At 37.4% G+C, this 23,444-nt stretch overlaps 2 protein-coding genes and 1 pseudogene across 5 annotated transcripts; all 3 read left to right on the forward strand.

The window, feature by feature from the left end:
- Positions 1–1,899: 1,899 nt before the first annotated feature.
- LOC149020097 (regulator of G protein signaling 1-like) lies at positions 1,900–15,501 on the forward strand. Of its 3 annotated transcripts, XM_089148140.1 has the most exons (11): positions 1,900–2,437; positions 6,140–6,260; positions 6,357–6,420; positions 6,539–6,623; positions 7,797–7,870; positions 11,555–11,746; positions 12,296–12,384; positions 12,542–12,777; positions 12,901–13,025; positions 14,525–14,646; positions 14,745–15,501. In XM_089148140.1, the coding sequence occupies exons 1-11, from the start codon at positions 2,361–2,363 to the stop codon at positions 14,931–14,933; spliced, it is 1,374 nt and encodes a 457-aa protein (XP_089004266.1). In that variant the 5' UTR covers positions 1,900–2,360; the 3' UTR covers positions 14,934–15,501. The 3 variants fall into 3 exon arrangements, with proteins under 3 accessions (XP_089004266.1, XP_089004267.1, XP_089004268.1); XM_089148141.1 differs by lacking the exons at positions 14,525–14,646; positions 14,745–15,501 and adding an exon at positions 13,951–14,519; XM_089148142.1 differs by lacking the exon at positions 1,900–2,437 and having other exon boundaries at positions 6,205–6,260; positions 6,340–6,420.
- Positions 15,502–15,583: 82 nt separating this feature from the next.
- On the forward strand, positions 15,584–19,023 carry LOC149020098 (Haloacid dehalogenase-like hydrolase (HAD) superfamily protein). The gene is made up of 8 exons (XM_089148143.1): positions 15,584–16,003; positions 16,194–16,264; positions 16,528–16,686; positions 17,402–17,468; positions 17,924–18,019; positions 18,177–18,223; positions 18,423–18,503; positions 18,665–19,023. The coding sequence occupies exons 1-8, from the start codon at positions 15,662–15,664 to the stop codon at positions 18,786–18,788; spliced, it is 987 nt and encodes a 328-aa protein (XP_089004269.1). The 5' UTR covers positions 15,584–15,661; the 3' UTR covers positions 18,789–19,023.
- A 2,312-nt stretch (positions 19,024–21,335) lies between these two features.
- On the forward strand, positions 21,336–22,791 carry LOC149020099 (very-long-chain 3-oxoacyl-CoA reductase 1 pseudogene; annotated as a pseudogene). Its single transcript, XR_016171989.1, has 3 exons — positions 21,336–22,078; positions 22,281–22,350; positions 22,495–22,791. The product of XR_016171989.1 is annotated as a very-long-chain 3-oxoacyl-CoA reductase 1 pseudogene (transcript).
- Positions 22,792–23,444: the final 653 nt, after the last annotated feature.

A 23,444-nucleotide genomic window follows, 5' to 3' on the forward strand; every position in this document is an offset into this window, starting at 1 on the left:
TTATGCCCGCCGTTCTCATTTTCTGATTAATCAAATCAAATTACTTTTAGGTTCGAATTTCTATTTTTTTCACACCTTACCATCTCTGTCCCCCTCACTCTTAGCCTATGGACCTCTAATCGTTGTTATTGATTTAATGATAGTAAAAAATACATCCATGTAAGTATTGTTGTGTTTGTGGTATTAATTTTAAAAATCCAAACTAAGCCACAGTTTTTATTATGTCTACTCATATCACCTTAGCCTTGGATTAGGTTGAAGTTTCTCAATATGGATCTAGACCTATCAGGCTTAGTCCAAACATAATCTAATCCTTCATTACCATGATTGTGTTAGGAAATACTATGATGACTCGATTGAACATGTTTAATCTCCAGTTGTTGTCATTTTAATATTGAGTGACATTTTTTGGTCATTTGTGTTGATGCTAACATGTATTAGAACAAATAAAGAAGTAGAAGAATCATATAGACAAATTATTCTAAAAACTCTAATAATAAAAAATATCCCAAATCTTATGAAAACGAGTCAATAAAGTGTAGACAAGTAGCTTCGTTGGTGTCAATGGATAATAATAATAATAATAGATAGATGAAATGTGTATTTATTAACACGTTAGAGTGTTAGACTATGCGGCTAAGGAGGCGTTATGTTCAAACTTTTGTGCCCCGGCCCATTTCGTATCCACAACCCCCCCCCCCCCACCTCACCCACCTTTTGTCTATGGGCACCTACTTTGGACTTGTTCCAAAATGACTTCCAATAAAAAGATAAAATTGACTCCATCAAGTCCAAGTCCAACCCATCCAAACTTTGGTTATGTCTATACAATATATCTTTTTTTTTCTTTTTTTTTGGCTGGGTGGCATAACATAATAGTGATGTTAACTTCGTAGATAATTTCAATGACTATTATGCTTAATGACCTATTTTGTTGAATTGACACTAACACATGAACAAAACTTGGTTGCTCTAAGAACTTGAAAGGGGATCAACTTCTCATGATGAATAGGTATTGAAGAATTGCATTAAAACAATTAAACAATAAAAATGATTTGACATTAGATGGATAAAGGAAGAACTCCAACCATTATTTGCATCAATAGTAATAACAATAAACCGGGTTAAAAAAGACAAAAAAAAAAAAAAAGTATTTTAAATACTCTTAGGACTATGCATGGCTAACATGCAAATACACATAATATTAGATCAAGAAGTTGAATACGACACATACAATGACATAAGTGAAAAAACTAGTGAACGATAATACAAACCGAATAATGAAAATTTTTAAAGTCTCATATGTGGAAATGGCATGACTTGAACCTACTATAAACAAATGACACTCGCTCTCAAGTAACATCATTATGATAATTTGTCATAAAAAACAAAAAATAGTCAGTGATAATCATCTTTTTATCTTTTCATACTGAACTTTGATTATCCACAAATGAAGTAAAATGACCCTAAAGAGTTAGTCTTATACATTAAAATATTTTTTAATTTTTGATGCTAACAGCATGAATTTACACTCGGACAGCATAAAATAATACAAAATTGCACACTCTACTCCATATAAAATACATAATTACATCCATATTGATCCTTGTGAATTTAGTCCCACAATCAAACCCAATGTAATACAACAAAATATATATTTTTTTGTTTTGTAAGAATATAAAATTATTTTATTATAATAATGCATAAATTTTTTTTTTAAAATTTTGGGGATAAACTTTATAATAATAAATAGTTGATACAATATGATGCAATGCAAGGAATAAAAAATTATGGCAACCCCAAAAAGAAAAGAAAAAAATAATAATATATTATTATTATTATAATTTTTTTTGAGGGTGAAAAAAGAACAAAAAGTTGTTGCGGGAACTAGATGGGGACGGCAATGTTTCGATTCAGAATCGATTAGAGTTGAAGCTCAGTCCATATTTGGAGAAAATCCGCAAAAAGCCTCTTAAAACATATTTATTTTTCGAAGTCGCGAACACGATCGATCTGATTGAAGTCGGCGGCAATTGGAATCGTCGTCGTCAGTTCCTGATCTGTTAGAGTTTCTTAATCGAGAGATGGCGATGGATGAGAAATCAGTCAGAAAGGCTGCGTCAAAATATTTTGGGAGGTTACAGTCGGAATACGGAGTTGTGAAGGCACGACTAGTCAAACGATTAGAAAATAAGGGAAAAAGAAAGAAGAAGGTTTCGAAGGAAGAATGAAAATGTGTGGGTTTGAAGTCGAACTGAAGAAGATATTGTGAACAGTGCTTTTGACAAACTGGCTGACGAGCTCTGACCGTAGAAATCACTCTGCAGGGGCATCGTGAAGCCAAATCAAATTCCGCAGAGATGGCGGATTGTGAGATTGATGGAGGTTGTGCAAGCGATTACATCGCTATTGCCGTTTCCATTCTCGCTATGGTCATGTAAGCTGGTGTCATACTTCCCCTTATCTTTTTAGGTATTAGTGTATTCAGAATTCAGTTTGACATGCTTCTGTATTGAATTCCCATCGGTTTTATACGAGTTCAGTGTTTGATGGTCCCATCTAGACAGTAGAATGCCCGTAACACTGATTTTCAGTGTTTAATAGGTCGTTTAGCGCTTCATTTGAAGTTGTCATGATGAATATTTTATGGATAGAGCGTTTATTTTTTTACTTTTTATGGGGATTGGGATAAATAAAATTTTCACTAACCAATGGGAGAGAAAGGGGGAGGAGAAAGAATACAAGAGACCAAAGCAGAGCCTGGTCAGCTAACAAGCAAGCGCAAACGAGGCATCAACTTAACAACGAAAGCAGCAAAGAAATAAAAAATAGACTAGGATTTTGTCCTATGTTTTTCCTTTTTTCTCCTAGACTAGGAAGCCTCTGTTGGGATGATAGTGATCCTTCGGGACATGAATGCTTCTTCTGCAGCCTTTACGACCAGAGGCGAGCAACGGGGAGGGGGTTTCGGCCACAGGAACGATCTCCAGAGCAGTTTCCTCATGCAAGGAAGGTGAACCCAAGATGGAGCGTTAGGGAGAGTGTTTATTTGTTGTGACGTGTAGGACTTCACTTGAATTGTCTGTTCAAAAAATGTATTTAATGATCTGAATTGATACTTGTTCACAGCAATTAATAGGTTCTGAATTTAACCTCCCCCCCCCCAAACAAAAAAAAAAAAAAAAAAAAAAACTATATACTAAGTGGGTTTCAGGGTTTTGAAATCTTATTGTTGTCTTTTTTTTTTGTTAATTAAATGTTATGGTTATTGATATAAGTGTTTCTGCAATGCTGTTTGGTATTTATTGATTGCAATGGGAAGCTCAAATCTGGGGATGATTTTGAACCTTTTATTCAGTATGTCAGTAATCTTGGATTCTTAGTTACCTAATGAGCGTGTGATTGTGTGGGCAGCATTTCTCTTTTTAATTTTTTTTATCCTTTTAATTTATTGACCCTTTGTCAAATAAATGCCTGACATATTGAATGTCTGCAATTTGATAATAGGACCCTAGGGTAACTAGTTGTTGCTTATGAATGGTCCCCTAAATCAGAGAATGACATATTTGTTTTCATTAGGGCACAATCACTGAACTGTACCAATATTGTGTGTCATTAATTTTCTTTTACTTTGTTGGCCAAGCAAAGTTTATTATGTCCTTAAGGCAAGAGGCAGGTAAAACAAGCATGAGAAGATACCGGAAATAGGAACATTATTAGCAAGGCCAAACCATAATATGGTTATGGAAAGTCAGGTCAGACCAGAAGAGTGCTCTAGAGGAAGATTATGGGGAACAAGATATAATAGGAGTGGTGATTTGCTTTGTGAAAATGTAATGGTGGTCAGAGGATATTATCCTCAGTTAAGGGAACTGACTGTAGTCATTCAAGGAAAGTTGAATTTAACCTGTTATGCTACAAATTGGACCCTTTTTTTATATTTTTTATTTTCTGATGTAAACCCAGGTCCAGGGTTAAGGGGAGAATTGAGATTTCCCTAGGTCTAGGGGTTGCCCAGGAAATTCCAGCAAAGAAGAATGAAATCCTAGAGTTTAGAAGGTATTTAATACTTTCAAACTCTGCTATAGTGTGAACACAGTTCTGGATCTTTAGCATAAATCAGAAGTTAGGGTTTTGGGTGGTTTGGCTAGATGGGTTAAGATCTATCCTTGCTGGTTCTGTAACTTCAGAGCTAAGGTTCAGTGATTCAGAGGTTTAAGAAGGTCTGAATTACCTAAACTTGGAGTTTTTCAGAAGTTCTAAAATTCTGCAGAATTCTTCGAAGGAAGGAGATGAAGCTCAGATATTTTAAGAAGCTGAGAAACAATGCCTAACTGAGGAGTTAACTATAGCTTTAAGGCCTAGAGGGTGTTGCGACCTAAGGGGAGAAGAAAGAGAGATTTAAGGAGCCGGGATCTGAAATCTGCAGGGGAAGGGGTCTTAGAGCTGCTGTGGGTAGGAGGGAGGGGTGGGGGAGTCATGAGGCTAAGGGAGAATTGGGGGAGGGGAAGAGGCTGTCGCAGGGTGTAGGGGAGGGTAAGAGGGCTGGAGGGGTTGGGGAAGGGACTGGGAGATCCTTGTTGGAAGGGGGAGGGGAGGCATGGGAGAGGGCTGCAGAAGAGGGAGAAGGCAAGGGTTGGGGGGTCTTTTACTTGTTGGTTGCTGGAATTATTGCCTGAAGGCTTGAGATTGCTTGCTGGAGTTGTAGAACTGAAGTTTAAAACCCTGATGAATGTAGACTTAAACAACTGCAGGATCCCCCTCAAAGGAACCCCGCATCCCTGCCATTACCACTCTGGCTGCAATAAACTCAATAATTTTATTCATCAAGACTGAAGATTACAATGAAATAACAGGCTATTTATAGCCTTTAAAAGACTTTGACCCAATGTGGGAGTCCCTAATAGACAGGGATCTTGCCACTTGACCCAGACTTTTTAACTTGGACTTTTAACTAATAAAAGACATATCTCAATTAAAAGCAAACTCCTAAAAGATAAGAACCCTCTTTGATAAAGAGTTTTATCTTATCCACAAACTAACCACATCCAACACAACTCAAATTACTAACTTACAATGGACTTGGACTCTTTTGTAACTCAAAAAAATACTAACTCTAATTAAAAAAAAAAAAAAGATCCATAACCCTTGGATCGAGGGGGTTCCAACCAGACCCATCTTGAGCCATAAAGGGGCTGAAAAATGACCAAAATGCCCTTGGGAATTCTGCCAACTTTGGATTGGCTTTTTGGGTTTGGGTTTTGGGCCCAATTATTTTTTGGGGGTGGCGGTCAACCTGGTTCACATCAGTAGCTTTCTGGATGATTGTTTTGGTGTGGACAACATTTTTCTTTTATGTAACTAAACATGCTTGGCGAAACTATTAATACCATTTGGAACATTGTTGTCTAGAATGAAATTTTCGTACTGTGTAAGTTGTAACCAAAATCAGGGAAAAAGAAGTTGTAACCTTGTTGGTTTTTTTTTTTGGCCTTACCTTTTTAGTATTAACATTTCTCAGTGAGGGTAAAATCCTATCACTTCGCATGAGAGAGAAAAGGGAGCACCCTAATGCATGAAAAAACCATGCAAGCAACTGCCAATGATAAGTCTACTCTCAACATTATTTTGAAAACAACTTTTTACTCCCCACTTTGAGAACTTCTGAGAATGAGACAAGGGTTCGTTAAAAGACGGTTACAACTTCTCACCACTTGGTTACAAAAAGATGCACAGTTAAAAGTTATTTGAACTCTTGAAGTTCTCCATAGGCATGTGCGCAGATAATGTTTCCTACTTATGTGGAGATGATATCTAAAGGGACTGTTTCTCCCATTTATAGGATTTCCTTTTATCTTTAGGTTTGTTAGCCAGTTTCAGTTCTTATTTACCCAAAATCTATATAAACAAATACCAATCCAGAAGGTATGGAATAATATTTCTTTGATCTTTTCAGGAAGGTTTAATTTGTGCAAGATATGCTGTTCTGCTGTTAGTTAGTTTTATAATTTTTATTTCTCTCTCTATCTCTCATTTTTTTCTTGCTCTCCCCCCCCCCTTTTGTCCAATATAACATGCTGCTGAAAGTTGAAACATTATCTGCTGTAAGTTGACATTTAGTTCCCCCCTTCTCTTCCAGGCTCCTTACGCGTTCAATTTTACCCTTTATTGTTCGAAAGGTTCCCCATACAAAAGGCAGTGGTTTCTGGCTTCTAATACTTCAAGTATTTGCCAGCTTCAATCTGCTGTTGTCAATAGTGGTGAGATTGGGGTCTTATTTAATCAGTTGCATCTTTATTTTGGTTTGAGGATCTCTTCCCATTGTTTGCAAGTGAAAAGTGCTATTTTTTATGCAGTTTACCTTCAATTTCTTCAAGTTTAAAAGAAGGCATTGGTGGCAGTCTTGCTATATTTGGGCAGGTGGTTCTTTTATTGTCAATAATAAGATCTTTTATTTTACTAATTTTGGGCCTGCATTTGGTGCCTTATTGAACATTTATTTATGTCAAAAACTTTCTAAGTTGGATTGCATTTTCAGTTTGGTTCCAAGGTCCATTAGGGTTTGGTCTGCTGATTAGCTGTCGCATAGTCCAAGCTTACCAACTCTACCACCTTTTTGTTAGGTGAGTTCTTATAGTCAAGAAAACAGATTGATTGCATTTTCAATTTTGGTTCCAATATCCATTAGGATTTGAACTGCTGATCAGCTGTCGTATAGTCCATGCTTTACCAACTCTACTACCTTTTTGTTAGGTGAGTTCTTATAGTGAATACTAAAGACAACAAATTGATGATGGACCTGAATACTTAATAAATCCTGCTTTCATATCGTACTTGCAAGTATGTAACCAACCATTGGTTCTGGTACTTTGATGGGCCCAGCAGAAAGTTTTGTTTGACAGAGGATATCTTTAACAGTTAGCACCATATTATTACTGATTTCTTCATTACGTTGAATTCTATTAATCCATTGCAATCCACCCAGACAAATGATTTCTTAAATCCTGTATTGTCAGATTCTGTTTTATTACCACTACCATATCCCATTCTACTCTTTTGTTGGATCCATGGGAGGCCTAATCTCTTGAACTCTTGAACTCTTGAACTCTTGAACTCTTGAAGGAAAATAAATATTGTGTATCAACAAAATCTGCTGATATATTATTTCTTTACCATTTGTTCATTTATGCCATTGAGCTCTGAATAGATGCAATGAGATTTGAAATCTGTATAAAAGTCAAAAGCCACAAGGTAGTCGGTAATCATATCACACTGTATGTGTGCAAGCATGAATATAGGGACTACTCTAAATGAAATTTTTGACAAACCGTTTCCAATCCACATTCAGTTGGTCTTTCCCCTATTCTGTTTTACTGCCTTTCTATTACTTTTAGCCGGCGAAATTAGATTTGCTGTACCTGCAAAAGCCTTCGACTCTGACTTCCCTTCTAATTCACCAAGTGAGTTTGGCCTAACTTCCCCCCCTGGGGGCATGGGGGGGGGGGTTTGTTGTATTGGCACTCGTCATCCTTATCTTGGCTATGAACTGCTGCAAATCAGATTTTTCCCTCAATGCCTTACCCATTGGATGGGGAACCACTAGAACCTCCCAGGTCACATTATGTATGGGAGCTATGCTTATTGACAATGGAAACAAGGCCAATGTTGTATCTATTTCACATAGATTACCTGATGATTTATTTGTTCTGTCAGTCTGCATTTGCTTTTACATACCTTGTTTAAATTAGCATGTGTCATATTTCTGAATTTGCTTCACTTGCTTGCTGTTGTTTTAGGCGACATTTACCACCAATGAGATCGTATATCTTACTTCCGGTGATTCTCTTGCCGTGGATTGCTGGTGCTTCATGTAAGAGTTATTATGTTGAAATATCCTTTTGACTTTTAAGTATGTTGAAATATTCCTTTGACTACCTTTCTGGTTGAATTGAACTTGTATTCTTTATTTGTATATCCTTTCCATGATGTCAGACTTGAATGTCAGAAGAAGCATGTTTAAGTGAAACATTTATCTTAATACGCTTGTTAAACTAAAACAAGTTTGTTGATGTTTCTATTATCTCTAACTTGTTGGATGTAAGTTTTGTGGTCCAAAACTGAAGTATTGATGCTGTTTCTTGTTCTTTCATGATCAGTTTATTCTCTTTCAATGAAATCTGAAAATTTAGATGATCTCAGATGCAAGCGGGCCCAATAGTCAAATCTGTGGTTAGACCTTAAGAAAGTAACTGCATTGCAAAGGGAAGAAATAAGTTGGTGGAATGGGAAATAAAAGAGATGAGAGTGATCTTTTAGTGAGGAAACAAGGAGAAAATGAGAAAGCAATTTTGAAACACTAGTCATGTATAGCCCAATATGGTTCAATAAAATCTTGGTTTAATGGATGGTTGAAACTGGCCTCAACATCGAGATTTAGGACCTTTGTTCTGCACAGTACCTACAACAACAACAACAACAATAAGCCTTGTCCCAACTAAATGGGGTTGGCTACATGGATTTTTGCCCTTCAATCAGTTTTGTTCGAGGCCATGCTAGATACAAGGCCTAAGCTATACATATCCTTTCTCACCACTTCTCCTAAGGTTATCTTAGGTCCACCCCTAGCTCTTCTAGTTCCTTCAATATGGATTATATCACTTCTCCATACAAGGGCATTTATAGGTCTCCATTGAACGTGGCCATGCCACCTTAAACGACTTTCTCGAAGCTTATCACTTATGGGAGCAACTCCCAGACCAGCTCTAATATGATCATTTCTTATCTTATCCATTCTAGTTTTGCCACTCATCCATCTTAGCATCCTCATTTCTGCTACACTGAGTTTATCTATATGATTCTTTTTAACAGCCCAACACTCTGCACCGTACATCATAGCTGGTCGAACAACGGTCCTATAAAATTTTCCTTTTAAGCTTTAATGGAATCCGCCGATCACATAAGACCCCGACACACCTCTCCACTTCATCCACCCTATTTTAATTCTTTGGGAGACCTCATCCTCTAAATTACCTCTTTTATTTATGATTGAACCTAGGTACCTAAAACAATCACTCTTAAGAATCTCTTTATCGTCAAGTATCACCACCTCATCATTTGCCCAATCATGACTAAAGTTACAAACTTTAAAGCCTTTTGATTCCAAAGCTACTCTTCATGATTCTAATTTGGTATTAATCCCCACTTGGGTCTCATCAATCAACAGAATATCATCCGCAAAAAAAATACACCAGGGGACCTCATCTTTGAATGTCTTTGGTTAATTCATCCATTACCAGTGCAAATAGATATGGGCTTAAAGTTGACACTTGATGTTACCCAACTGTTATTGGGAATTCATTACTTTGTCTCCCTACTGTTCTAACACTTGTCACCGAACCATCATACATATCCTTAACTATATCTACATATTTACTTGCAACACTTCTTTTCTCTAGTACTTGCCAAATTAACGCTCTAGGGACTCTATTATAAGTTTTTTCTAGGTCAATAAATACTATATGAAGGTCTTTCCTACATTCTCTATACCTTTCCATAAGTCTCATAATTAGGTAAATAGCCTCCGTTGTAGATCTTCCAGGCATAAACCCAAATTGGTTCTCCGTAACTGTAGTTAAGTGTCTCAAACGGGTTTTAATCATTCTCTCCCATAATTTCATCGTATGGCTCATCAATTTAATGCCCCTATAGTTGTAACTTATTACAACTTTGAATATCTCCTTTATTTTTGTAAAAAAGTTCATATTCTTTACTCAAATCATTTCTAATCAATGAGGCTATCTTACATATATATAAACCACATAATTTTTCTAGATTTACTAAACTATCTCTGGTCACTCATGCACTCAAGAAGGGAATAAACTCAAGAGGAACTCTTTGTAATTATTAATGATCCTAATCTAACTGAAACATTAACTACTAATTCCATGTACTAACTTTGTCCCTGTGAACTTTGGTTTACAATGATGAAATTCAAAACGTAAAAGGCCCAATCTGTCATATATCTCTTCAAGACCCTACTGCATTAAGTTTTCTGGTGTTTGAGAATTTCTTGCCCTTGAGTTCTGTAGAAAGGCAAAAAGAAAAGCACTCTAACAGGGGTTTGTTGCTCCTTGTTTGCAACTCAAGCAAAATTAAAAAATATATGAAGCTGCAACGTTTCATCTATGTCTTGAAATATGTGGGGAATCCCCCAAAAAATGTCTTGGAATATGTGGGGAATCCCCTCCCCCCCTCAAAAAAAGAAAAAAAAAAAAAAAAAAAAAAAAAAGGAGATGAAGCTTGATATGAATTTCTGTTGCTGTAGTAAAACTTGTTGTTGTCTTACCCAAAGTGGCCGTGTCATCTTCCTTGACCTTTACTTCTTGTTCCTTTTAACAGCATATTTCCTCTTAGATGGACCATTTTGGGTCTTCCTCTGGTTGGTTCCTCATTGAGAAGCTTCTAACATACATATATTTGTTTCATATAGAAAAATACCTTCCACTTCAAACTATTGTCAACCAATTCTCTACTCAAATCATCTCCCTCCAGAACTTGCAGTATTTGTTCTTTTCTTTAAATTGTGGGGTCTAGTGATGCTTGATAGAATGACTTGGTCTTTTGGAACCTTTGATAATGGCTTTAGTGCCCTGTCCTTCCTTTGCTCCTCAAATTTTCATCGCTCGTTCGAGGATCAAGTAGCAGAAATACTGCAGTTTGTTTGTTTTTATTTTATTTTTATTTTTTTAATTAATTAATTTATTTTGAGAATTTGGGGATTGCAGGTCTATGATGGGATTAGGAGTGACATTGCTTATGGCAGTGGCATAGTTGGCAAGGCAACACCTAGTGACCAGTAGCTTCTTTCTTGCTATTTTTGTTTGGTGTGCCTGTCTGTTTTTTAAACCCTGACATGCCATTGTTTTTCTAGATTCACTGTGACAACCACGGACAGTGCTAGGTATTTCATTTACAAGCGAGACAGGAGCATCAAAGGGTCGATTACTAAGCCTTCATCAGGACAACATGCTGACGAGACCTTGACTCCCAGCAGTCCGCTGTGCTAAGTATCGGTGTGTCTCTCTTGGATGTGGGGGAGATCGCTGTGGGCCCCTGGTGCACGTTTACCTCCCTGTCTTTGCTTTTTGTGGTTGGTGGGGCCCTTTTTTTTGTTTTAATAATTTATTTGGACCTTACTCCGCTCCCCCTGTCACCGGTCTTTCTGTAACAGATATGTTATTTGGCAGGCTTTTTCCTCGATAATACTAATTCTTAAGGTCCTCAGAATTTCTCTGTTCCTCATCACTCTATATTCTGAATAACAAAACTTCCGCATTATGCGATGTGGCTCCTCACTAAATTTCAAATTGCTATATTAATTGAAGGACGTAGTAGTATGCTTGGATTTTGTGTGCCTTAGTCTTAGCTAAGGGAGATGGTGCCATTTCACCAATTTATCGATTCTATCCTTTCTGTGTCCTCCTCTTTCCATGTTGCATGCTTTTAGCAGTTTCACAGGAATTGCTTTTTTCCTGACAAATTACTTCCTGTGTAGTTTTTCATGCAAGGGTGCCTCTGAGCTCTCAATGCCGCATGCGGGATCGTTGGATCATCCCAGTTGTATGCCTGGACATGTTGTATCTCACAATTTTGGTGGGAATTACATGGGCTCTAAAGCACATTGAGTTCAGGTTCCATGAATTCAAAGATCTTCTGCGGGGAATAATTGTCTCTATGGTTGCTGTAGGTACATTTCTGCATCTTTTCTTGTATGTTTTATACTTACATCTGATTCCTATAGCATTATCATTTCCACCATCTTACCCTTTCTGAATCTATATCTATGGCCTTTGAGTGACTTCCAGATAATTTACCACGTAAAGCCTTTTTTTTTTTATTTATTTATTTAAATTATTTATGAGAAAAAAAAAGTGCTGGGGAGAGAGAGTTTCTCCATCTGTCCATCTTCTGACCAAATGCTACACTGCATCTTGGCTTTATACTCCCAATGCAAGTTAATTAACTTGACACAGACAGGACATTCTCAGTGGAATGGCCAAATGTGGACTTTCTATGTTTTTTGTTTCCCCCTTCCTGAGTTTCATTAGTTCTTTTGTCTGAAGAGATCTGCATTTGTATGAAAGATTGCTACCCATGTGCTAGAAACTTTGGTGATCCCCGAACTGATATCTTGTTAGAGAGTGTTATCTTAATCCTCTATTTGTGCCTCTAAAGCAGTGGTCAGTTGTTTTCTATCTCCATAAGCTAACAGTTTAAACCCCATTGTTACCTTCAGGAATATGGGTTGCTGCTTACATTTTGAATGAAGTCCAAGAAGATACCCCATCCGTTCAAGTAGCCTCCAGATTTCTGCTACTACTGATGGTGTGCCTTTATTCCCTCTTATTCTGAGCACGTGGCAGCTTTCAAATGAATTTCGTAAAACAAAATCTATACATCTTTCGTCTTTTATATGATGGATCTTTTGAGTAATATGCTTCTACTTGCTCACTCATTTTTAATTTCTGCTGTTTTCCCACAGGCAAGTGTTCTAGTACTTGCTTTCTTCTCAATGTCAATTTCTCAACCTATGCTTTCACAAGTGAGCTTGCGGAGAAGGGAACCATGGGAGTTTGATTCAATGGGCAGGGCTTTAGGTGTAGCAGATGGTGACCTACTACAGAAGGAACCAACACCAGCGTTAAATCTTAATGAACCACTGGAGAAGCTTCTTCTGAACAGACAGTTTCGTCAATCATTCATGGCCTTCGCTAACAGGTTATGTCTTTTTGCCTCTTATTTTGAAGTTTTGTTTCGAGCCACACAAGACCTGATCCTTAATGGTCCATGCCTTAAGTGGAAAATTTTTTCGTAATGTCTTTTTTCTTCCCACTTTTGCAGTTGTTTGGCTGGGGAAAGTGTACATTTCTATGATGAAGTGCATGAACTTAGTAAAATCCCTGTTAATGACTCTGTAAGCAGGGTGTACATGGCACGACACATTATTGAGAAATACATAATTGCTGGTATGATCTCTTCTTTTTTTATTACAAAATTTGGTTCCAAGTATTACACTACTAACATTGCATGTCATTTCCTCACCCTCTGGAGAGCCCTTAGCCTTGGCCTTTCCAACAAGCTTTTTTTTATTTGCTGCCACATCTCTGTTAATCCTAGGTGTATCTTTTGTTGGAATGGTTTAGAGGACATTGACCACCTGTTTTTCTCTTGCCCCTTTGCGGTCTCTCTTTTAAGGAAAAGCCCTTTCCTTCATTTGGCCCCCTCTAGACACTTCTTTGGTTTTGTTCGAGATTAGTCTGGTTATGAGATCGTTTTCAGATTCTACTTATTTGTGACCGCCTAGCCAAGATAGTTTTTGGTGCTACTTTCCATCGCTTTTGGTGGGAGCATATGTTAGGAGATGGACTTCCAATTGTAGGTCTTTGGACATGATTTGAAAAGCCATCTACTTTGATGTCTCCTCCAGGGTTCAGTTAGTTTCCCACCCTCCTGTCATGGATACCCAAGGAATTGGCTTATTGTTGTTAACTGGGTTTAGTCTCTTCCCTCCAACTCCCTCTTGAAGGCTGGTTCTTTCCACCCCCCTCGTTTTCCTTTGTATATGCATTTCCCCTTTTGGGGCTTGGTAATTATAGTTTATTCATCCAAAAAGGAAACTGTAGAGAAAGTCACTAATGAAAATATCTTATCTTGAAATCAATTATTAACTTCTATTGACCCAGTTCACCCAATCTTCTTGCCCTCTTGGTCCTTGGATGAGCCATATCTTCGTCCTCATAGCAGGCGACAATCTATTGTTAGGATAGTCTCATGTAATTTTTGGGATCGGTTTGAGATCAGAGTACCTTCTTGGATTAATGATAATTGTAGCTGGTTATAGAGATAAGACACCCTGCAGGAAAAAAAGTTCATTAAATTCTTTTTTGGTAGATTACACTGGAAATACTATTAACCAAAAGAGGAAACTGCTAAAGCTCCCAAGACAAGAGCTTCAAGCAATCACAATGAACAAGAACAAGAGGGTTGCCAAAGCAGCTCCACTCAGCACACATCTGACTAAATTGGTAGTGGGTGCCCTGGCTAGACCGTAGAGATTGCAAAGGAAGCCTATGACACTGCCTGAGGTAGAGCATGGGCCTCAAATACAAGATTCCAACGGACATAGGAAACTGAGATGTAGTCAAAAGACTTTAGAAATTTCCTAATTCTAATTAGTTTTCAGTTGGAATTTTTGCTCTGAATTATACTTGCATTTGTAGTCCATGGGCAATAATAGCATTGCCTGCTCGGTTGGACTGCCGATTTTTCTTGAGAGAAAAATTAAGTGTTGGCTGAGTTTTATCTTTCGATCCATGTCAACTCAGCCCGTTTGGGTGCCGGTCAAATTATGTATTATCTATTTATTGGACTTTGGAGCCTCACTGCACTTTCTCTTGTTCCTTTGAAACCTTGTAACTTGCTGTGGGCCTACTCTGGTGATATTGTGCAATCCTTTGAGTTGTAGGTGTAGCAATGGAAGTCAACATATCACACCGAACCAAACAAGAAATACTGGGTACTTCTGATCTGGCTCACCCGGATCTCTTTAGTGGTGCTATAAATGAACTAGTACAGCTGATGAAAATGGTACGTGCTAACTTGTTTGCATAGTGTGAGTTTGCTCTCTATTGAACTTTTTGTTGTGGTTTCCGGACATTTCCTAAGATTTTCTTGTGCTTTTGAAGAACTTGGTGAAAGATTATTGGTCATCTGTGTTCTTCATGAAGTTCAAAGAAGATTCTCAATCAAAATCAGAAGACCAGGAGCTTATGGGACAAGTGATTGGTTTGGACTGCTGTTCTAAGATGAGCTCTGCTGATGGTGCTGACAATCATTTTTGCCAAGGACATCCCTCAAAAGGTTCAAGGTGCTAGTTCGACATCCGTGATTGAGCCACTCAACCCAGAGCACTTTAAATGGGGGCCTGCTGGATCACGTCTTATTGAACATTGAAGTTTGGTCTTGTTCCCCTACCTTTGTTCGCGAACTGAGCAGTACAGTGGCTGAAAGAAATGAAAGTGGATTAGAAAGAAAGTAGTCAGGCTATCAAAATTATGAAGTGGGCAAAGAGATCACTCTGTGTGTGCATATATATTTTAGATGGAAAGAAATAATAAATACTACACTGTAAATGTAATTTGAAACTCTTGTTTCTAGTGCAGTCTTTTGGTGTAATGCCAGACCAGATGATCATTTGTATTTCCAGTGTAATCTACCAAAATTTTTTTTTTGAGTAAATAAAATATTATTAAAGGCTGGGCCCACTTTGCAAGAGTGGCCGCAACTGAAGGTCTACACCCACAGCTAGCTGCAGTTTCGTTGATCAAATGGGCCGTGAACGTATGAACCCTCAGAGAATCGACAAAACAGGCCCATGGGCCTGGTCCATGTGGCAGATTACATTCCTCAATGGTTTTTTTTGTCCGGCGCGAAAATTTAAAGTGCGCTGGGGTGCGCAATATACAACACTGGTATTTGTGGCGCTTTGGTGGATAGAGTAGTTGGAATTTGGATATAAAGCCGTTAAAAGAGAACCAAAGCAAAGCAAAACGAAAATGCTGAGAGAGTAGAGTATCGCGGTTTCGTTGCAGGTTTTCTAATAATGGCTTCAGGGACTTCGACTCTCGTGTCTCCTTATTGTTTATCCGATTCGACGAATCGTAGTGGGTCGAGATGCTCTGTATCTCCTGCGTCTGCTTTGGCATCACTGACGAACAAGAAATCTCTTTCCTACCTTCGCTTCCATGAGAGTAGCTTTGCTTCTTCTCTGAAAGGGAGAGCTTTAGGCGCTAGAAGTAAAACAACACCACTGAGAGGGTATAAGGGCGTTTTCTGTTCTGCAACTTCTTCTCTTCCGTCGGCTCTTCTCTTTGATTGTGATGGTGTACTCGTCGACACAGAGAAGGATGGTCACCGGGTTTCTTTCAATGACACTTTCGCTGAAGTAGGATTGCTTTTCGCTTTACATTTTCTTAATTGTCATCTTCAATAATCTACCGTCGATTTCACTCCCATCATGTTGTACGGACTCTGCTGCATATATTACACTTTATTGGGTTTGTTCTTTCATGATTTTCGATGCTTGCTCGCTTAGAAAATTTGCTCAGATCTAACAATTTGCACTGATCTAACAGAAAGAACTGGGTGTTGTGTGGGATGTTGATTTGTATGGCGAATTGCTCAAAATTGGAGGTGGAAAAGAGAGGTACATTCACACTGGAGCTCCACCCCCCTGAAGCGTTGATTGGTTTTTCTTTCATTTCATATGATCCCAAGTTGAACGTTTATTAACATAGAAAGAAATTTGTTGAGTTCGATCCTTTCATGGAATTTATAGTTTGAAGATCTTTTACCAGGTTTTCTATATTAATGAATGGTGCTTATTTTAGAGGAGACTTTTCATTTTTCTGTTGTTATCTATCAATTTATCAATGAATTAGTTTCTTACTTCATCCCTGTTCATTTTAGGATGACAGCCTACTTCAACAAGACCGGTTGGCCAGAAAAAGCTCCAAAGGGTGAAGGAGAAAGAAAAGATTTTATTGCTTCACTCCATAAGAGGAAGACCGAATTATTTATGGCTCTTATTGAAAAGAAGCTGCTTCCCCTTCGACCTGGTGTTGCAAAGTTAGTTACTATTTTTGTTCTCCCTCTTCTTTGTACATTGGATTAATTCTTGATTTTGTATTTAGAATTGAACCCCATTGATTGCAGCACTTGTCATGCCAATATGTTGGATGCAAACAACAGTTGGTTCTACTAATATATAGTTTTGGAGAGGTTTTAGTGCACTAGTTTTCTACTCAATCGTGTTGGCATTTTTTAGAAATGCATAGGTTCAATTTGAGCTTCAGTTTTCTAATAATTTCAAGTTTTATGTATGCCTAGTGCCATAAGAATACCTTTTGCTTCAGAGGCTCCCTATTTTCTACTCAAAATCTATTGTTGAGCGTCAATAACAGTATTTTTCATGTATGTTGTCAATTAAAAAGTAAAAGTGAGGTTCTATTTTTCATCATTTAAGCAAGTTGACAGGTTGTTGTTCATACTTATAGCAACAGTTCTACTGTTTAATGCAAACAAATTTTGGATGAATAAAGAAACCATCTTTATGCTTTGCTGCCTTTGCTATGGAACTGTGGAAGTCTTTGGCAGAAATATCAACAGATATTATTTTCCCTTTTTTTGGGGGGATGAAAGAAGAACATTATTACCAAAGAACCTCGAAAAAGTGGGGAAACCTCCTTGAAGTTGAACATCTGGTAGAGTGTACTTAAGTGATTTATCATACTAAGGCTCAATCTCTGTGGTGAATTCAACTTCTGTCATTGGACTTTTACAGGCTGATTGATCAAGCATTGAAAAATGGGGTCAAAGTAGCAGTGTGCAGTACTTCAAATGAGAAGGCGGTATGCATAATCAGGTCCTATTATTTTATTTGCTTGTACTTGAAGCATATTTAAATGAAGATGAGGTGCCACCTCATCGAACTGTATCAAGCCTGTGGGAGCTCCCCAGCAAGAATATTTGAAATATTGCAACTGTGTAACCTTTGATGGATCCGGTGTTTATTACACTGAAGGAGACATATTCTTATACCAAGCATGTACTGTTGATCCAAGAAGCTTAGAAGCATGATATATTCTGTTTACCTTGATTTGAGTTACATACACTCAGTCTTTGTCATACCATGAAGAAATGTTAGGGAGAGTGAGAGCTGATATAAAGTGGTTTTGTTTGATAAAATGAACAACAGCATAATCCTATTTTCATTGTGGTTCTTTGTCTGATAAGCTAGGTTGTTGCAGAACCATATGAATTTGATAATTTAGACTAACTTCTGCCATTTTAATGCTATTCTCAGGTCTCTGCTATAGTTTCCTGCTTGTTGGGTCCTCAGCGGGCAGAGAAGATTGATATATTTGCAGGAGATGTGGTTCCTCGGAAGAAGCCTGATCCGGTATTTTTATCACTTCCTAATTCATTTAATGGCCAAGAATTTTGGTTTTCTATGCTGTTTTCTCTTCAATGATAGAGGTACAGGAAGATGATTCCATTTGTGCTTTTTGACCTCCATGTTTGTAGCTTTTGTTAGTAACCTACATTGTTTTTGGCAGGCGATCTACCAATTAGCAGCCACTACACTGGGTGTTGAACCATCAAGGTACTCCTTATATTATGATAAAGGCAATTGACACTGTTTGTAATTACCAAGATGCGATTCAAAAATCTAAGACATAGTATACTAGTGTAGTGTATGTGTTTAACCAGTTGCTAACTCATTTTATTTGCAGAGTCCATTTGCTTTGGGTGAAATGGCTTTGAAAGATTAACATGTAAATACATTTATTCATTCTTGACAGTTGCGTGGTGGTAGAGGACAGCACCATTGGTCTTGCAGCTGCTAAGGCTGCTGGCATGACATGCATAATAACAAAAAGCGGGTGAGTTCATTTCTACTTTTATAAAATAAAAAAGAAATCTTTGTTATCAGGCCATATAGATGGGAAATTCTATTTTATTTCATGTAAATCATGTAATGTTTTGGTTGATTACTGATGATTCAACTATTTTCACAAACGTTGTTTTTTGTGGTTGGTTGCAGTTACACGGCAGATGAGGACTTCTTGAATGCAGATGCTGTCTTCGATTGCATTGGAGATCCTCCTGAGGAGCGTTTTGACTTGGCATTCTGTGGAAGCTTACTAGAGAAGCAGTATGTGAGGTAGCAGATGGCAACGCATTTCCCAGTGGGTTTGGTAATTGATTTTACATTCTTGTAGTGTTTGTAAGATTCCTGAGTAAAGCAAAATGGCAACTGGAGAATGTACAACCAGACGTCTAATATAAGAAGGAAAATAATTTAGAAACCCTATATAATAATACTCCTATCAAAATTGCAGTGTACTGTTCAAATTGAATTTGTTTAACAGTTCTGATAAAAAGAAATGCAACAATTTAGCTCGAACATTTCAAGTCAATTTAGTAAATATGCATTTTTTTTTTTTTGGGGTTTGCCAACCCTGGTTTTTTATAAACCGGTGTTTGACCTGCGTTGCACACATGGCTGTGGTGGGTGAGTCTCCCAGCGGGAATTTTTTGCATCCACAAGGATTCGATACCGGAACCTTGCTTAAGTGAACCAAGCTGCTTACCACTTGGACCAACCCCCGTTGGTATGAATATGCATCTCTATAACTCAGAGAAAGAAAAGAGAACCAGCTTTTTAACCATTATTAATTGCTTGTAGACAGTATATATGGGTCCAAAAAGAAGGGAGTATACATGGGTCGAAACTTGCCTAATCCCTGAAGGTTAAGTAAGTCCATCAATTGCTGTTCTTGGGTAACAGCACAGGTTCACGGGTCAAATATTACTGAATTGAAGCTTAGCGATGAAAGTTGGGGTAGGGTATTGTAGTAAGAGTTGGGATCCTCTCCATCGCGGATAAGTGGCAGAGGTGCCTTATATGGTGAAGTGGTGTGAGGGGTGTCAAAACCTAATTTTCCTGCCACTTAGGAAAGAAAAAACTAACTTTTGAGACTAAAACACCCCAACTAAGAGTGTGGATCCTCTACTTGTGCCCACTCTGTATATGGTTGTGGTTAGGGACGGAGCCAGGATTGAATATTGGGGGGCCAAATAATGAGTTTGAATCACCTCTCTGACAAGCACTAATGTTTTTTTACCATACATATTATGTGGGCAAATGTGTGACCTACTGTGGGTTCCACCTATGAATTATTTTTATTATATTTAGACGTGGGGTCCCATTAAAAATTTAAATAAATTAATAAGAGAATTGAAATATAAATAACACAATTATAAGTATATTATAAAAAATATTTTGAAATAAAGCATATGGGCTAAAATTGTGAGAGAAAAACTTAAAAAACATGAAAGAAAAAAGTAGGAAAGAAATTGTGGGAGAAATTGTAGGAAAAAAGATAGATTTGAAGTCTATTAATTAAATATGGGGAAAACAGTCTATATTAGATCTAATAATATTAATGGTTGAAATTCTAAACATCCAATTAATAAAATTTAAATTGCTATTAGTAGGAATCGAAAGTTTAGAGATTCAAAAACTTGATCAGATCTGATAAAATTAATGGCTGAAATTCTAAACTTCTATTAATAAGAATTGAAATTTTAGGAAAAAGTTTAGGGATTAAAAAAAATCAATGATTATGAATTATGATTAGATTTGATAAAATAATGGTTGAATTCTAATAGAGATTTAAATTGATATTAGTAGAATTGAATTTTTAGGAGAAATAAATAACAAAGAAAAAAAAATTCAATTATGTTTTCAGAAAAGAATAGTAGAAAAATCTTGAATGAGAGAGAGGAATAATTTGAGAAAGAAAGAGTGAATACTTGATAATTCTAGAGAAGATTTAGGAAAACTCTAATGCCTACTAACTACTCTAATGTCTAATGTTTTATGAGGTGTGTGAGATAAAAAACTAAGAAAAAATAGAAAATAAAAGAGGAAATTCAAGAGAGAATATATAGGAATGAAAAATATGAGAGAATAAATAAGGAGTAATTCATGGATTGTGAGTTAATTTTTAATTAAATTTAACTTTTTATTCCTTAAAACTAGGTGTTTAATGATTAAGAATGACATTATACCCATAATTTTTATCTTAAACTTTAATTTTTAATTTTGAGAAGAAAAAATAAGTGAAAAAAATAAGGAAAACTACGTAGGACTAATTGTAGAAAATCCAACTTCCCCAACTAATTGCTCTTAATCTACCCAACTCTTGTCTTCTCCAAAATGGCAAACCACCCCACATTTTGGTACTTTTTTTTCCCGTAAAGGGCCACCCACACACACTGACATCAATAGCTAGTACCCTAACATCTATGACACTCAACAATCAATAGCCTGTACTTAAATTTATCACATTCAATAATCAACGAGTCCCAACTCCCACGATTTTTTGCTAGTACAAATGATTTTTGTGTCGGAGCTGGCACATTAATTAGATAGATAGCCCACATCCCATAGGGATAGTATCATAGTGGTGCTAGGTTCTCTCTTCGATTCCTCTGTAGCACTGAGGGAGACTGGCCTCTCCCGTTCTTTATCATATTGGAAATTTGGGGTTGGAATACTGGATTCGCACATCACAGTCATGCAATACGGTCATGCTTGACTTCACTCAACCCACTGTTTTGTAGTTGGGAGTTTGGTAGTTGAAGCTAACCTGAGAGATTCAATAAATTCATCATTAAACCAGAGGAAGGTAACGAGAACAGATCAGTAGGTAAATATTGAAACAACTGAATGCAGAAATTGGTTTCTTTAGTTGGACTTCGCTATTTAATCTGTCCAAATCGAATCCCACCAAGAAGGAGAAGGGAAGAAGATGGAGCTTTGTATGGTGGAGCACATAAAAGCTCAGCCCTTTTGGGTTGTGTTGCCTTTCATTGTAGGCTTCTTCCTGGTGCTCAAGTCTGCATTAGCGTCCATCATGTGGGTTTATGTTTACTTCTTGAGACCTGCAAAGGATCTCAAGAAATATGGTTCTTGGGCACTCGTGACTGGTGCTACAGACGGTATTGGAAAGGGCTTAGCCTTTGAGTTGGCCCGGAAGAAACTAAATTTGGTGTTGGTGGGTCGCAATCCTCAGAAGCTGAATGGTGTGTCAGATGCCATCAAGTCCCTCTATAGTGAAACCCAGATCAGAAATGTGGTGTTTGACTTGGCTGGTGACCTAACAGAGGGCATTCAAAGGATCAATGAAGCTATTCAAGGGTTGGATGTTGGTGTTCTGGTGAACTGCGCTGGTACTGCTTACCCCTATGCCAAGTTCTTCCATGAAGTGGATGAACAGTTGCTTAAGGATGTGATTCAGGTAAACGTGGAAGCTGCTAATATGGTCACAAGAACCGTTCTTCCTGGAATGCTACAGAGGAAGAGAGGCGCCATTGTGATTATAGGTTCAGGTTCAGTCATTGCCACTTCTTCATATCCACTTGTCACTGTTTATGGTGCCACCAAAGCGTAAGTTACTGCTCTGTGCTTCCATTTTTTTGCATATATGCTGCTGCTGTTGGTATTTGACTACTATGCCAAAAGCTCTGAATCTGTTCTGGTTGACTCAATCTAGCGCCCGTACACCGAATTAGGCTTCATTAGGCACATAACATGCATTTTATTGTTTCTGGGTGATCAACCATAATTAAGTGTTTGTGCTGGTTTGCAGTTACCTGCATCAATTGTCAAAAAACCTCTCTGTGGAGTGCAAATTGAATGGGATTGATGTACAGTGCCAGGTACGTTTCATGAGAATCTGCATGTACATCACCACCATGTACTCTTTCATGTACACTCACAATACTGTGTACATTGAATATCGTTGTTCAATTGATTGATCTTGTTGGATCCTCAGATACATCTGCTTTTATTTTGCCCATCAGATACCTCTGCTGGTGGCAACAAAGATGTCACGGTTGAAGAAAACTAACTGGTTGACACCATCACCGGAGAAATACAGTAAGGCGAGCATACGATGGATTGGATACGATCATACATGTATGCCATATTGGACACATTCTATACAGACCAGCCTAATGCATGCGTTGCCAGAGTCATTGATCGATTGGCTTTGGTTTAAATACTTATACGCCATGCGAGTACAGGGGCAAATTCAGGTTTCTAAGAAGAAACTGAATAACGAGGCCAAACTACATGATCATGAAGCTAAGATCAGTTAGGGAGCTGCTAGAAGAGGTCTTATAATCCATGTTTCACTATTTTTGTGTTGCCTTAAAGGCTTTCACTAGTTCGTTCGAGCCTCTCTAAAAATAAAACAATTTGGACTTCACAAATGGAAGATAAGTACGAGAAGAAAATGCTTTTTCCAACTTTGTATCAATGTGGTAATAAATCATCATCAATAGATAAAAGTCATGCATACATACTCTTTTGGACTAGTATCTTTGGCCTTATTATGTACTACTTTTTTAAGAGTTTTTATGTTGTTCTTGTAATAAATGAGTATATAATCTAAGTATTCCTTATATGCAACTTTACCCTGAAAAGTTAAAATGTATTTACATTGTTGCTTTGGAAAATATATATCATACTTGTCAAGTGTGACCAAGTCATCTAAGACACTTTCTTAGATCAGGGTGAAAACATGGTTTATCATAAGTTTATGTTGACTTATTGTGTATTTTTGAGAATCTTGAGATTGCGCATCTTAAATTTTCCCCACTCTTTTTGCGTGTACGACATTATTTTAAAACAAAGAGTAGGTGGGAGAAAGGGACCTATTCTATTTCAGTTTCATCTAATTTTGGATGGAGTTAAAATCTTTTCAATTTAGGCGGGCTGTTCATTTATCTTGTACCTTCACAATAGGTCT

The sequence above is a fragment of the Hakea prostrata genome, chromosome 3 (genome assembly GCF_041222555.1).
Source record: "Hakea prostrata isolate BN-2017 chromosome 3, UWA_Hpros_2, whole genome shotgun sequence".
Taxonomy (NCBI): Eukaryota; Viridiplantae; Streptophyta; class Magnoliopsida; order Proteales; family Proteaceae; genus Hakea; species Hakea prostrata.